At 41.2% G+C, this 17,151-nt stretch overlaps 1 protein-coding gene across 6 annotated transcripts in view; it reads left to right on the top strand.

Moving 5' to 3' along the window:
• Positions 1-391: 391 nt before the first annotated feature.
• Positions 392-17,151, top strand: part of LOC112453856 (homeobox protein cut) — a 128,739-nt gene continuing 111,979 nt past the window's right edge. For all 6 annotated transcript variants that reach the window (XM_025014843.1, XM_025014840.1, XM_025014842.1 and 3 more), the window contains exon 1: positions 392-516. In XM_025014843.1, coding sequence (XP_024870611.1) covers positions 418-516 — 99 coding nt within the window. In that variant the 5' untranslated portion in view covers positions 392-417. The remainder of the gene's footprint in view (positions 517-17,151) is intronic.

The raw sequence follows: 17,151 nt of genomic DNA, 5'->3' as shown, positions 1-17,151 counted from the left end.
TGGCAATAACACGAAAGCGCGAGCCGCCGAGTGGACGCGTGACAGTCGTGACACGCTACGCGCTGCATCGTGGACTGCCGGTGAGAGACGGTACCGACGGAACCGCCGCCTAAAACGTGTTCCCCGAGTGCGACCGGCAACGGAGGCGGAGGCGGCGGCGGCGGAGGCGGCAAACGAGGAAGAGCAGTTTTGCGTCCGCCGGAGAAGCTCGAAGCCGTCAAAGTGGCTTCGTCACTGGGGCTCCAGGGGCCGTCAGCGCCGATCGGGGCCCAACTACTGGCTACTGGTGGTTCGGAGGATGCGCCGACCGCGACCGTGTACCACGCCAATCTGGTAGCCGGTAGCAACACCTCCGTCGTGACAGCGGCACTCCAGCAGCCCATACTAGCGGGTCTGAACTCAGCGGCATTGGCCAGCATGCAGGCCTCCGCGGAGGCCAACTCGCGGAATATAACGACCATGGAATGGCTCTACAAGAAGGAGCCCTTATTCACGCTCGCCCACTTCTGGCAACAGGTAAGTGCACGACACGATGTTCCACGCTCGATAACTCCCACGGGGTAGTAGTTTGGTGCTGTTGATTAGTGTGATTCCTCCCCGCGTTGCCCGTCGTGCGAGACCGAAGTGATGATTACGCGACCTTCGCAACGTTCGGCCGGAAAAGAATCGCGTAGCCGATCAGTGCGAACGTAGAGAAATCGGAAAGTATCCCTTCGTTACGTGACAGGAAAGTGATCGCGATCGTTGCGTCTATGTGCACGTAGCTTCGGTGACGAGGATTAGTGCGGATAGGCTGAGGAGCGAGTATTTTGGGTCACGCGAGAGCGAAGTGATCAGGATTGTGCCGATCGAGTGTATTTTGTGTTACAAGAGGGAGAGAGAACTTTGTAGGTGTACGTTCGTTCTACGTATATCCGGAAATGGGCCGCTCCGCGTTGGCATGGGGTGAGATAATCCCGGAGGGTTGCCGGAGGGTTCGACCGTGTCACGCGTTCGCTGCTAGTAGGAGCGTTTAAATCAGAAAATCTACTACGATGCGGGGTAATACACAGTCATTCGATACGTTGCCGGTATTTACGCGATGGGACAGGCCGCTCCACGTAATTCGAAAGAAAAATACACACACTTCGAAAAGCCTCTTGCGTTTTCTGTTTAAACACGCGTTAGTATCGCGCTATAAATGTCACCGCGATATTCTGGAGCCGTTGGTTATCGATATAGCGTTGCGGTCTTGACGAATTGTGTAAATTAAATCGCAGATAACGTATGAAGAAAATTATGAATATGTACAGCTATCAAAATGTTAAATATAGAGCCGACAAAAAACCGATAAGAATGTTCAACATGGTTATATTTATTACTGGTAACGATGACTCGTGCATATTCGCGCACAGAGTATTTATTAGAAACCGCTAGTTAAGATTAGCTTCATCTACGTGACATGTCGTTACAATTGTACTGCAATTAAATATAATCTGCTGTAAAACAGGCAAATTTCACATTTGTTTTGACGTCTATAAAGTCCTCGCAAAAGTATATACGAGAAATATGGAGCGTCGAAGAAAGTGAGAGAGATTAATATAAGATTGTAAATAACATTTCGGAGCGTATAAGTGAGAAATATATTGCCGCTCCAATATCGAGAATTATTATATCTGAACGCTAAATTTTAATACATGTTAGATGCTGCTGTATGACATATCAATATTTTACTTACTAAAATAAGTTCAGAGAGAAATGAATTATTAATATTTATGATCTCTTTCGTATCGTGAACACACACACAAAATCGTGTACATTCGCTATAAGTATACTATATATCGGATTTTTCCAATAACTGTCGGGCAACTTTACGTTAAATTTCCGTGAAATTTACTTGCCGATAAATAAAAACATTTCATCTGTCACATCACTGACACTGCGATTCTTAGAGCAAACACACGAATTCTAATTGACAGGCGGAATATCAAAGCAGGTTAATTACAGCGTGCTGTTTAAGAGTGTATTTCACGGGTACTCATACGAAATCGTCTGTTTCGATAACCGTTGACGAATCAGTACGTACATCAGGGACAGTTAATGAGGAAAAATTAAATTACCGAGTTTCTCTGACAATATTGACGAATAACGCAAGCTAGTGATATCCATTAAGACCGATGGTCATTTGCCGTAAGTCCCATTACTAGAACTATTTGTATCGTTGACTATTAGTAAGAAAAAAAAGCGATCTGTCATTTCACGCAGGTAAAATGAGAAAAAATTAAAAAAGATTTAACATGCCCGTGGTTGACGAATGTATAGCTGTCAGTGCGCCGCGTGATTTATAAGTCGCTCGCTCATTAAGATAATTTGTACGTTTGAAACGTTTTGTCAAACATCACTATCAAGTGGCGAGTCTTGGGCACATCTCGAAAATAGAATTGCCCGCCAGTCAGCTCCGTAAATAATGTCGGTTAGTGGTAAATCTCCCACCGCAAAATCTTTCGGCACCTCGTCCGTAATTGCTCGTTGGTCAGATTCTCGGCCACTTGGCCGATTCTAGGGTCAAACGGCGAAGGTGTGAGGGTGGCTAACGTCGAAGTTTCCCTAGTGCGGTACTTGGTGTTTGGAGGATAGTTTAGCGATTTGGGGATGGCGCGGCCGACTTGCGGCAAAGTGGCCGACATAGAAGGGTGTTGTCGCTAGCTGATAAACGATAAAGCCCCACTGAAACGTGCCGATGTTAATGACTGGCCACAGGAAATGCAAACGATTGTCGCATCCTTTGATTAGCGGCAAGTCAACCACGGGACGAAAAAAGGAAGAAATCGGACAGATGTCAATGAACGACGACTCTCCGTAAAAAGTACAATATTTTACCGGATGTTTCAATAATTTATCATTTATCATGTTTTATAAAAGTTATAAATCAGTTCAGAAAAGGAACTCGATATGTTTCCTGTATTATTTATTTAAAAATGAAGTAATTTTCATACATTTTTTATTTTGAAAAACAAAGTACGATACGTGTTTATTTTAAATATTATCTTACTTTTCCAATTCTTGTTTAGATTATAATTATTTGCTATTATTTGAGAATGACATTATATAACGCAAATTAATGTATTGATATTGTTAATTATTAATAGAAACAGGTATAAGGATTAAATGTGAATGTTAAGATTTTCTAACGCCATAATTGAATATTGCTTGGAAGGCACAATGCGGTGCATTTTATTAGTTATTCTCTTTTAGCATGTAATAATGTTAAGGAACCATAATCGAACGTTGGCAACCCTCGCTCGTTATTACCCAACTACCGGTTTCCTATAAAATACACCCGCTTAATAACGCGCGAACTAGTACCGTACCGTCCTTCACCACGAGATTATGACCCGCGCGGCTCGGGACTATTAATGGCGCATAGTTTCATAATTATGTCTATTGATTAGGCTACGAGCTAATGACGTAGGCACGCCGTTCGTCTAACCTGATGGGAAAACCGAAGTTTCTTCAGATCAAATCTTCGCTATAGGCCTTAAATATCAGTTATATCGACAAAATTGTGCAATTTTATATTTTTATATTTTACTGTGATTGAAGAAAATATAAATAAAATATATGATTTATATAGAGAAAGAGAAAGAACGAATTAAGTAAAATTAATGTTTAATATAAGAGTCAGATTTTGTTGGCAGTAAGATGCCATAATAACTTGTTATTGGTTAAGGATATATTTTTTTCAGTTATTTTAATAAACTTATCCCAAAATTATTCATATTGTAAAGTAACGTCTGAATAAGTATAACGCACCAAAACGTTCCCGACCAAAGTGTAAATCATGAAAGCGAATTAACTTCTCTCTCTCTGCGACGCGGTAGTTGAGCAGTGTGAATTCGTACTTTTAATTCGATGCGGTTTCTAAATCAAGCAAAGTTGCAAATGGCTTGCCATTTTAGAGGCATCATTAGATCAGAGCCATAACTAGTAACTAGTAACAAAAGGCGAAAGACTATGTTTACAATAGAAATTATACGCTAGGTTCTTTTTGACGAGTTTCGAAGAGTAGTTTCTTTCATAGTAATTCAATAAACCAACGATGTGACAAAACGCGCAATGGAATAAAGTACATTGCTCCGTCTGGCGACGCGCAGAAGATTGCAGCGCAATTTTCTGACTCGCGGTACTATCGACGACAATCGAGTGAGTCTCCCAGCTCGTTAGCATGGTACATTTCTCGACATCATCATATTGACTTTCATATTGACGCTGATTCGTCATTATTGCACAACATAAAAAACTCGCATTGCAAAAACGCTATTTCCGCGAATTATTTTCCTCTGTCAATCGAATTATTACTACTTCAAAATATTTTTTTATCACAAAGAAGATTTTGTCCAAAAGCCATTTGTTTTATTTGCACATGAGCACAGTCCTCAGCAAACTTTTTTCGAATGTGAATTGCAATGAAAGTTGAATCATCAAAATTCGAACGTTTCTCAAATGCGAACACTTACAAAATAGCGATAATAATTTGCAGCATATCGTTTTATAAACGTAGAATTAATATCAGATAACGATTTTTATGCCACAGTCGAATCCATCTAGTCGTGCAGTATTTTTTAAAATTAGGTCGTGTCGCGAATCCATCCTATTTCTATAAAACAAATCTGTAAAAAAATCGTTGCAACAATGTCTGCAATTTCGACGCGAAATAACAACTCTCAAGACCATGATTGAAAAAAACACTACATTCAATTCTAGTGATCAAACTTTCTGTTCACCGAACGGAAATTGCATTGACATATGTGAATGTGTATGTAGCGAATATAACTTCCTTTAGATAAGCATGCATGAATGCTGACAAATACACATTGACGTGCGGAGTATAAAGGACGCTTTTGCGTAAAAACATGTTTTCGCATGTCTGAATATGCATTTCGACGCTTAACAAATTTAATTTTTATTAACCTTTATATGCCTCTTTTACCAAATTTACTTTTTAACGTGTACGTGACTTACAATGGCATATCTATTTGAGAACATAATTTTCCGGCGAAATAATAATTTCGATCGGCGATTGACATTGTTGCTGTTGTAGATTTGATAAATAAAATATCCCTCCCACACGCTCGGGCGTGAGTGTCAATCGCGAGCGCGAGAGGAAAAAAGAAATACGATTCCTAAGTATCAGTTCCGGTCCGGTCCAGCAGCATCCGTGCGCGTGGAACGAGACCTCGGAGCGTACTCCCAATTAGGAGCGTGTCGGCCGTGAATGGACAAAAGTTTTGCCGTAGCTAGGCCCTCTCCTCCCTTCGTCTGCGGCCCCCACCGCAACGACGGAGCATCCCCTCCGCCGGAGATGTTTCGCGGCTCCGCGCAACGCGGCAGAAGGGGGGAGGGGGAATCCCCGACGAGGTTCCCGAAATCCCCAAGAGACGGCGACACTTATCGAGGCGCGTCGCACGCCGCGACATGAGTCACGCGGACGTGAGCGGGAACGGAAGACCACGCGAGCGAGCAAGAACAAGATAGAAAGAGATAGACGTGCGGCGCGAGTGAATGAGAGAGGGAGAGAGAGAAAGAGAGAGAGAAAAGGAAGTTGCACGAGCCAGATGTCAAAGAACGAAAGAGTGTCTCTGACGCGCTCTTTTCCATTTCTAAAGACATATCGATCGCATCGCGCTTTGTTGCAAGATTTAATGAATAAGGAAATCCGATGATAGGAATAAACAGATTAAGCACATTGAGATGCACTTAAAATGTGAAATGTCGAATGCACAGAATTAGACAACGTACAATACACTTATGATACACAAAAATGAGAGTCAATTTATTTTTCATCATTTCTTTTTATGTAATGGATTAAGTCTGTAGTAACAGTTTTAGAATATTTGTGAATGTCATTAAAACAACAATGCAACGTCGGAGATACTCCGTCGAAATTGTTAAATTGTTAAAAATACGATATATTGCGTGTGCACATTGAGATCACGAACTGTAAATCACGAATGAATGTTTCATGTTGCTCGTAGGCTTGACTGCAATGCAATATATTTTGGATTTACGACGTGCAATATCATTAGCGCGGATTATCGTCACTCATTAAAAATTAATTATAGTAATTAGATATCACTATTAATTAAAAAGAAATTAAAGCAGCCAAGTTTAACAGAGCGGCTCGGTTATAAACCTGCTCGGATATTAATTATGCTTAGTGAACACTCGATTTATTTATTTATCTACATTACTCAGCGTTAATCATGATTTATAGATAGCACAAAATATCACATCCAAATCATTTTATAAAGTAAAATATTCAGTTTACTTTTTTTTTTATTAACGATAATAAATATTAGTAATTAGCGATGCAACATGAAATCTAGCGTCATTTTCAATATCAAATAGCTGGTATCTCCACATAAATATCTAAATTTATATCCCAGAGATATGCGTGTCATTTAATGCAATATTGTTATAAAGGAATCTTTTAATTTCTCGTAATGCAGTTTGTTGAAAATGTTGATTGCTAAAAAATTATCGATTTGGCACATGTATCCAGTAGGGACAGGCAAGAAATCGATGAGCTATAATATTACGATAATTTTTTTTTAATACGTCTTATTGATTGAACGTGAACCGTATACGACTCAGGCGCGACTTTAAACACTGATGCATTCAAACAGGGCGCAATGACAGTGGTATGTATACAAAAGGAGGACGAGAGCAAGAGAGGTCGATGAAGGAATCATTAGCGTGTTATACCGATACTGAGATACTGTATGGCGCGGCGTGTCGGCCTCGAAATAGAATACAGGGGCTTATTTCGGATTCGCCGTCTCGTTGGTTTAGTCCAGGCCTGGTCTAGACCTACGTACTAGACCGAGGTTTCGCTCGTTTTACGAGCTGCTAGTAAGCAACGTGGTCGGTTAGGCGCTGACTATAAGCGAACGCAGGTGTACGCAGTACACGTATATATTTGCCATTCGCCTCCTTGCCTTATTAAAATACATAATGAACGAGCAGTCGGGGGGTGTGGGGAGCGCCCCTTCAGCCGTTACCTTACCGCGTTCATTTTTTCGACGACCCTTGATCGGTCTTCGCGAAACTAAAATGTCACGTTGGTAACTAACAATAAGTGCATTTGGGACAATGCGTGTAATTTAAAAATACTTGCTGCTATCGAAAAATTTTTAGTTTCTACGATAAGAATCATATTCATTGTATTAAGAACAATGGGGATAGCACAGCAGAGGAGAACAAGAGCGAATGATTGATCGCAAAAGCAAAAAAAAATTTGGTTTCTTATCGCAGCTTCTTCTGCCTATACGCTGTAATCGTATCGAAGACACAACGATGGCTAGAAAGATAAAACGATAACTATCTGCTGTTGCGAATAGGAATGCGAGTCATAATGCGACCGGGCGAGACTACTCGCGTGTAGACATGGACGAGGAATTCCGAACGATGAACATGGGGAGCTTAGCGAATATCTCATGGGAAGAAACAAGACGCGCCGTCGCGACGCGGCAGTTTTGATCAGTAATATAAAATAACATTCACAATCGCTTGAGATAAGACCTGATAATATAATAACAAAGGTAATATATACGCGACGTAATCGTCGCCGAACAACTGGTCCACTTGGTCACGAAGAAGGGGAACGAGGTTTCTGTGGGGCACCCAGGGGGATTATTAATTTCCGCGGTCGTTATTTCTGAAATCGCGGTGATTTAGCTGTCGGTGCCGGAGCCGGTGAGCGCGGCTGTCTCGGCCAAACAGTGATTCACCCACACTCTAAAAATATCCAAATACACGCGTCGCGGGAGATACTCGCGCGCTGAGCACCCACTAACTACCGGGTGAAATGCCACGCGAGGGAGTACCGCCGCGCTCGCGGCGATAACGACTCACGTAGGCAGTATTGGCGTTAAATTATTTTCCCGTCGATAGTTTATTCGATTGCCGAGATGATGGACGAGACAACGAAATGATCGTATATGCATGCCGTGCGCATGGGAATGCACGAAGATTTTATATACGTGCCAATAAGTGTGTGCATGTTTTATTGCCATATATAATATATTTTCCATGATGGTCGCGCTATGTAAAGTGAAACTTTCGACTTCTTTTTTTCTCGTTGTATAAGATATCGATTACAAGATTAAGGCAGATGTTACAGAACGATTTTATATATAAATAGAATTTATATTGATCTCACGATTCTTTGGCATTAATAAATTTTACGAGTATTTTTTAATTGCATTTGTGCATTTGCGTTTTACTTCGTATAAACGGCGAAGGCAGAAGCGATCACGGAACCGGAGTATGCTCTCCCCCTCGGAGGCCTGGAAACGTCATTCTCTGTCGATTGACTCTGTAGTGAGCCGCTGGTGAAAGTGAGCACAAGCGTTCACTTCGCGGGTCATCGAATCTTAAATATTCTGCCGATGTATTAATTGTACGTTACAATTTAACAAAAAGAATATTTTTATTATTTTCGTGTTATTATAACAAAATAGCTCCGTTATTATACAAATTGATTATTCATAAAAGGTAATTTAAATTCATTTTTCACAAGTTTCACACAATTCGTCTTACAAAAACTGAACTCTTGAAATAAAAACTTTGTGAAAGGTTTTAAAGTTTGCCGGAGTATAGCACCTTTTCACGAATACTTTCAGTGTTCGCGCAAAGTATGCGTGTGTATACCATTACACGAGTCATCTAGTACAACGTCGTCGCGAGATTCGAGCAAATATTTGTCGAGCTGTCTTACGGACGTCAATAAGCCATTGACCGTTCCGGCGCATCCCCGTAAACAAGATCTACAGAATACACCAAGAGAGAGAGAGGCTACTCCTTGTGAAATCTAAGAGCATATTTACAATTCGCGCGTTTCACGTTACACGCGCAGATAACACGTTGCCCCGCTTCATTCCGTATATTATATCTGCGTTTCGACTAGCAAAGCGCGGCGATACCTCTTAATTATTGCGACACGACCCACGTGACCTACGACCCAAAGTCCCGAACCCACGGCTCGCCCGATTGCACCCACGCGCGTACTTCCACAATCGACTCCGAAGAAGGTTCTCGGGATGATCTCCGCGTATGATCTCTGACCTGGACACGCCGAAACCATAAACTTGAGGCTTAGTCGCGGTTCGATGCGAGGACTCGTAGGTATGTGTGTGGTCGAATAATACCTGGGTAGTGTAATTGCAAATTGGCACGGTAGACACTTTCGTGTCTGTCGGCTGCTCGTTTAGCAAATTATACCGAGTGTGTGTCGCGTTGAAGTAAATTATTCTGTGTATGTAACGTAAGAAAATCAATTTTTATATAAAATTTGGATTTCGAACGGATCATCGTGTAACATCGAACGTTCTAACGTGTTGGTAGTGTCGCAAGTTGTCTGCGTCGCGTGTGCAACAGATGCGCCAGGCACGCGAGGCGCATACCTCCATGGGACATATGCGGGTCGCGAACTACGAACCTTCGTGAGACTCGCGAGACTCGCGAGACCTGTACACGATAGCAGAAATATTTGGCAAACCCACTGGATTCCGAAATTCGAACCTTATGCTCTTTTAGTTCGTATGTAATGTCACGCATACTAATTACTATTATATACGTACACGTTACATTACGAATCAACTATGCGAAAAAAAATTCACACTATCTCTAATGTCTACGGAATAAGATGCAATTCTGATAATGGATTTTTCTGGCATTCTAGTCCCCTATAAAAAATATTTTTTTTTGGTTATATGAAACAAGTGCAAATTTTTTTTCTTATGCGAATTTGGAGAGCGCATAAATAGCGTATTGTTATATAATTTATTCGTCAAATTTTGATCAAGTGGGGGAGCTAGCTAGACAAATGTAAAATAAGCTCTTCCTCGTGAAGATGGTTCGAATAAGCGTGCAGAGAGTTTCGAATGCCAGTCGCTATTGTGCTTCGCATTCGGGACCTCCGGCGTTGAAAGAATCGCTATAAGAGCAGGGACGGAGCATCCAGAAGAGAGAAACGAGAATAAGCAACATCGGACAATATAAGATAAACAAAATTTAATGCATGTAGAAACGCAATGACAATGTCTGGTCATAATAATTTATTTTATTAATATAGCATGCAGTAAAATAGATTGCAGTAAAATATTTGTTGTTTATGACAAATTAAGAGATCGGCAATTTTAATATTTTAATTCTTGATTGGTATAGCGTTTCGCAGTTTTTGTAATTTTTTTCTGAATCGTTCATATTTGAATAACCATTGCCATATATATACATTTTTTTATAGCAGAAGAGTTTCCGATTGACGATCATATTCTTTCTTTGTATGTCCCTACCTTCCTCCCTCCATCTTTCACTCTCTCTGTTCCTTTTTTATTCCTCTTTGTCTCTTTCCCCTCTGCTCCTTCCCGCTTCCGAAAACTATTCAAAGGTCGCTTGGAGCGGTTCCAAAATTCCGAATCGCATGGGACGACATCGTGGCGATTCCTGCAGCGATTCGGGCTTAAGTGAATTCGGAGTGAGCCGTAAAGCGAGGCTAAATAAACTTTGGCCGCAAACGTATCTCGTATTCGGCCGCGTCTGATTTAAGGGAGCAATAACTGCGCGATCATTGCGCCTGGGCTAATTTACTCGGCGGATTCGATTTTGCGCCTCGCAAAAGTTTTCGCACCGCATGTTCTGTTCAATATCCTAATAACATTCCGCATACAGGATAGGAATTACCTCAAATCGATTTATTAAGCGCGCGAATAATTGATTTCATACTTGATAGTGTATCTCTGCTAATTTTAGACTGCGTTCCGATATTTACTATCAGCAACTGTCAGTACTGAAAATCTATAGTATACGTAAAATATAGATTTTTAGTACTGACAGTGAATATCGGAATACAGATTTTCTTTGTTATAACTATCTTATCCATCATAAACATTTATATAAACATTTAAAAGTTGAAAAAATTTCAATTTTTTTTTCACGCATCCTCGTAAATTCTCTCATGTTCCTCTATTATATATATATTTTTATAATATAATTTTGCCAAGTGTTTAAAAATTTTGTAAATATTATTTTAGTGAATTTTTGTAAATATCTATATACAGATCTAAGTAAATCGTCAAACGATCAAATAATCACAAAATAAAAAAAGGTCAAAGAACTATAATTCAGAATTTAATGGTTCAGCCGATCGAAATGAACGACAGAGGTCCACACACAGAGAGGAACGGTGACTAATATCGGCGGTTTATTTACGCGCGCGGAATTTACGATCACCGCGAAAAAATCCGACGTCTTATTCCTTCTTCCCGACGTCGACGTCACGATGGCAACGACGACGGAGGGCGTCGCAGGAGGGAGGCACCACGTCTGCGTTCTTGCACGCCTTCACATTGTCCGTTTACCGACGCAGGCGCGCGATGCACGCATGAATTTACGTTCGACAATGTGCAATTATTGCAGACAGATAACCGGAGCTGCTTTACATGATTATTAGACGTGCGAAGTGGACGCGGACGAGCGGGTAAACGCGAGGGAGAAAGATGGTGGGTAAAACGGCCAGGAGAAGAAGAGAGAGACAGGGAGAGAGGGAGAGAAAGAGGGGGGGAGGGGGATGCTCGTCGCTGACTCGAGGAGTTCAGCGAGCGAGCAATTACCTGGGAAACATAATTTACGGGAGATTGCCATAACAGACGAATACAAGCGCTCGCGGAACAAGCGAACCTGTTACATGCCATATTTCCACCTCATTTCACTCGTACACCCTTAACCCTTAATTCATTTTTCTAAGTGGTGTATAATTAGCAAGGAACATGGTATTACTCTATATTTTATTTTTCCCGCGATTACGTTTAATTAGCATGCACGACGCCATATGTTCATTGAACGCTATTTTCTACCCCACTCTATTATTAATTAATTAATTAATCATGTACGACCATAATATGCGATGCACCTGTGACTCCGTTTGGCAAATTTATCAGCAAAATGATATGAGACTCCTTTATTTAATTATTGATTAAATGAATATTGAAAGTCTTTAAATAGTTCTTGATAGATGTTACTAGGTTGAAGCTAAATGAATATTTCATTGATCATCATCCGAATATTAACGATTCTGTTTTGGCCTTAAACACTGCTCTAAAGCAACGAAAAAACTCTAAGCAACGACGATAAATGTGTTTTGTATTTTTTTTATTTTTTAACCAACCGTCATGTTTCCAAGTGCTGCGACATAATGCTTGAACTAGTTAGATTCCGACAATCCGCAGAAGATCACTTCCGTAACGCCGGGCACGTTATGTATTTACCGGCGCGCCAGTAAATCGTGTAAAACAACTGGACCTCGCGCGGAATGTGCAATTGCGGGTCCACAATTGAATACCCGAAACGAACGGTTGAACGGAAGAGCATTTGATAAGCAGCCGGAAGTTGGTCGCGGGCAAACACCCAGCTTTCCTCTCGCCTCTGATAGCACGCCGGCGACAGCTGGCCGACATGGGCTATATGGTCCATTCGTTCTCTCCACAAAATTGCCGCGGCAATTCGCAAGTAAATATTCGCGATCGACTTTCCATAATTAAGCTATATTCGGAACTATGCGATCGAAACGAATAAAATATGCGCGTTATTATTGACGTTGATCAAGAAATAAAATTGGTTTTCAGATGAAATCTTTAATTTATGTACGGTCTAGTTTCAAACGATTTATAGAAATATAATTACATATTTAATATTAAAGTAAAACGTTTCGGTGAGAAAGGTTCGTATTGTGCTTGCAGCGTTCGAATAATCGTGAGCATTTGCAAAAAATATTGTAATATGGTTTATTGCACTACGAACATAAAGTAGTATAATATATGGTTCTAATGTGCTCTGGAAAGATACAATTCAATTGTTTGGTCGGAGCAATTGATATAATAAATTTATGACCAAGCATTGACATCAAATGAATAGGGCAATCATATATCGAATCACTTCGCGAAATGGTATAGAAGGAGAGGGTGAACGATATAAAATAAGGTCGATGACTATCTATTATTTGTCGCAACATACGAAGGAGAGACGTATCGAATATCGCGTTATCCAAACATGGACTTCCACATTTATGGATAATAGATACATGAAAGCGGTTTTTATTCGCGACGGTCTTCGGCGCTGCAAACGTCTCGAAAGATTCACCTCGGTCTCCTTCTGTCGAACGTTTGCTACAACGCGCCGCACGCACACGTCAATGCGCGCAATGGTGGGGTCATTGTGGGCTGTGCTAATCATCGAGGTCGATTTGATCCTCTACTACAGGATCACGAGCCGGATCCGGTCATCGGTGGAAAAGGAAACCCGCTATCGACAATCGCCGAGCCCCAGCCGTCTCGTTTTATGCATGTAAATTCATCCGGACGTGACGTGGTGAGCGGCAGGTTTCGCGGCCGTGTGACAAGCTAAGGCCAGAGCCCCCGCTGATCGGCGTCCATTAAGTCGACACGACGCGGGCCACGAGACGGCCTTTCGATCTTGCGCGTTTCCAGATTTTCCTCGCTCGCCACGATAACAAAGCCGCGAAGCTCGAGCAAACGATACGGATAAGACTCACACTTCGCGCGAGTGAGTGCGCGGGCAAATGTGCTCATGCCTAACATATAATTGAGATCCATCGGACGAGCCTCTACACGCTAGCGAGATATTAACGACGGTGCATTGTCATTGCGACAATAGTCGCTTCTGATATAACTCACAGCGACGATTTTTACTCAACGTTTTTTCGCCTGAAGGTATTCCGAGATGTTCTTCATTAAAAATAACTTCGATACTTTTATCGTTCGAACTTGGATAACGTCATCAAAATTATTGATAATCAATATTTAATGTCTTATCTGGCAAAGCGCCATATAATGCATGACATAAGCGCCGACGCGCTGTTAATGCGATGCGCGCGTGGTAACTGATGCAGATAACTTTTTTTCATCTGTTCTAGCCACGGTTTGATGATGGAATTGTATTATACAATTGCGTCACTATGCACTTGTTTACGCAAACATCATTTTCCGTTCGTATTGATGTAACTTATTATCTCTCGAATTCCTGACTTTTCTACAAAAAAACCAGAACTCGCAGTTATATCTTTAATTAATTCTTGCAGCTGTTATTATTACGCAAAGTAAACATAATTAATTGACAAAATAGATTTTCTTTCTGCCTCTGTTCCGTATATCCAATTAATCATTTTAAATGATTATTATGGACATGCAACAGAAATTAGTGCACGGAGAGATCGTACAGTATAGGCAAAATGCGCTGCTGTTGTAGAGTTAACAATGACCGTCTACTGGATTAAAGTTAAATCATTTAACTGGAAGTCGTATAATGTACTTTCGTGAGCGATAGGAGAGAATGTTAATTAATGGCCGCAAGTTGGCGCGACATCGGACTTGCGCTACTGCAGGTGTAATACGCAAGTGCCTAATGTAGAGAACTTCGGTGAGACTGGGTATCGCAAGCAGACGGAGTCAGTTAGAATTGAAGGAACTTTTCGCCGAACGATAAACCGATTTGGCGAGCTGACGCTAGTTAGCCGGACACGAGACAGCCATATACGCGCCCGGCCCATTATCCTGTTTCGGACGCGACTGTAATTAAGCCTGTTTCCAAGGATTAGCGCGCGCGCGCGCGCGCACGTAGTGAAATGTCCTCTCGGGTGAGTTACCTACCTTTCTTTTTGACCGCGGCTCCATTACAGTTCGAAATGACCGACCGCGTAACTCCGCAAACGCGTTCAAGTTAGCGCAAGTTAATTGTAAAAATTGATACAGACGTGATGCAGGTTGAAGATGGATCAATGTTTGATTAATTTATTTGGAAAAACTGTCAATTTACAATGTTGTCAAATTTTCTATAATTCTCACAAAATATCAGTAAGTAAAAAAAATCATAGTCGTTGATTTAAAAAATAAATTTTACATTTGCAAGTGATTAGCTTGAACCTAGTCGGACTTTTACTCCGTTTTTGTGATACTGTACTCTCAGTATGGCGAACAAGTGCATAGTGGTAAGGCGCGCTCGCACTCGGGGATCCCTTTTTTTCTAAATTGTATCTATTGGCTCGAAGCGATTGAAAGTAATTGAATGAAGCGGCCGGTTATTTACGAACGTTTAAGCGGAGCCAACTATCTGTCCATTCATTCGGTCTTGTCCCTTCATTCATTCATCATTCACTCTCGCCGGTGTACGGTCGTTGCATGTATAGCAGTAGTAAAGGCCCATTCAATTGATCGGTGATTGTCTAAATTATAAGATTGCTATACAATGGCTCTCATCTCGACCTATTGGGGTCCCGTTCGCCCGTTGCGTCACCACTTTATAGGACCGGATCGTAAGCGCGATCGTATTAAAAGTGTATCTACGAAATCGGTCGATGCTCTCGCTCTCGATCGTCGGAAAAGATCCGCGCTCGATCGCGCCGAAAGTTACACTCGGTGATCGCGAAGAACGCTTTACGCTCGAGTGTGCGGGGAAAGTCACGTTGCGGATACTCATTCATGGAAACCACTGGTCACCGTGCACGGAGACAGGATTAACCGTCTGCTGTTGACAACACGATGACACGTGGGAAATCTATTAGGCAACGTTTGTGCGTCTGGTCTTTTCTCTCGGCATTTCAAAACCATTTAAATATCGTAAAATAGCAATTATATTTTTAGAATTAATTATGAGGCTGTGTCTGCGAGAAGTAATCTTTTTTAGTTTCCTATCTTGTATGAAATATGCTAGCAATTAAATTATTGATAACGACAGTCTCGTTACAAATCGTATTGTGTATTTTATTATTGATTTTTGCTTCCTCATAGAGGAAGCTTTGTTTATTGATTTTCTTAATGCTGTTTTTTTTCACATAAAAGAGAGAAAGAGAGTTAAATTTATAAAATTTATTTAAAGATTGAAAATAATTATTAATCTTTAAGTAATAAATTATTTTTCGGTGTCTATAATATCCGAATAGAGACTGAAATAATTCTGTAAATTCTAATAATAACGTGACAAACGGCGAAATAGACTTTACCGTGACAATTGTTCTTCCTCGAGGTCGATGAACATTTCACCGAGACGAACGTCTTGGCGAGTCGACCGAGTGCCGTCTCGCAATTTTACGAGTTTACTCGAGTTAGATCTTGCACTGCGATTTGTGAAAGCTTAATGCCGCCACTTCCCTTGCACACTGCGCTGTTTATGTCCCGGTAAGCGCTTTCCCTGATCGCGGTCTTCGAGGGGAACGATTCTAGGAACGTTTACCGAAACTACCCTGGTTCGCTACAAATTTTTACCGCATACCTGTCCCTTATCGTTGTGCTTATGATGGATAAACACCTTTCATTAGTAAATAACATCTCCGCTGGCTGCACTAAATACTTTTACTTAAATACTTTTACTACGGATAAAGCAAAAAACGGCGTTTTGAAAAACAACTGGCCTCAGCTGCACATCAGTGCATTTACCTTCGATTCTTTATATTCGCATACGTGATGCCATTGCGCATGTACATTAAATATTAACATAAATTATATTTGGAATAATGTTACGAAATTGTCAAATCTTTAATAAATCTTTCGAAATTTGATGGACGTACACACCACTATCGACTTCGAAATTTCCTCCTATCTTTAGCATGAACTTTTCGAATGAATATTTAACTTGATCGAAAATACTGAAGAAAACGTGATAGTGTTGATCGCGCTTCGGTATACGCGGTCGCATGCATAAACGTATACATAGATACATGAATTTGCGCGCCGTAATCGCTTTATCGGAATATTTCTGTTGCGGCAATCTATCGAGAATCGTAATAATTAATACATCGACCTCGACTGTATGCAATATTTATTGAGACACTAGTGGCGGATCTCGCAATCGCGTTACAGCGCATTGAGCCTCATTTTTCCTATGTTAACCCTAGAATCCATGACTGGGGTCGATTTCGACCCCAGGCGAACTTTGAACTACGCTCCTGAGCTAGCGAGTGACATTATCGACTCAGGACCTGAACCATAATTCATTTCAACTTTCTAAAAGTAGGGTTATGTCGGGCGCAGCGTTAGTTGTTCGCTAGCAGTGAAGTAGCACAGTCGTAAAGCGGGCGTGGGGTCGATATCGACCCCAGTCGTG

The sequence above is a fragment of the Temnothorax curvispinosus genome, unplaced genomic scaffold (genome assembly GCF_003070985.1).
Source record: "Temnothorax curvispinosus isolate PA1 unplaced genomic scaffold, ASM307098v1 QBEX01004747.1, whole genome shotgun sequence".
Taxonomy (NCBI): domain Eukaryota; kingdom Metazoa; phylum Arthropoda; class Insecta; order Hymenoptera; family Formicidae; genus Temnothorax; species Temnothorax curvispinosus.
This window is presented reverse-complemented; position numbering and strand designations above follow the sequence as displayed.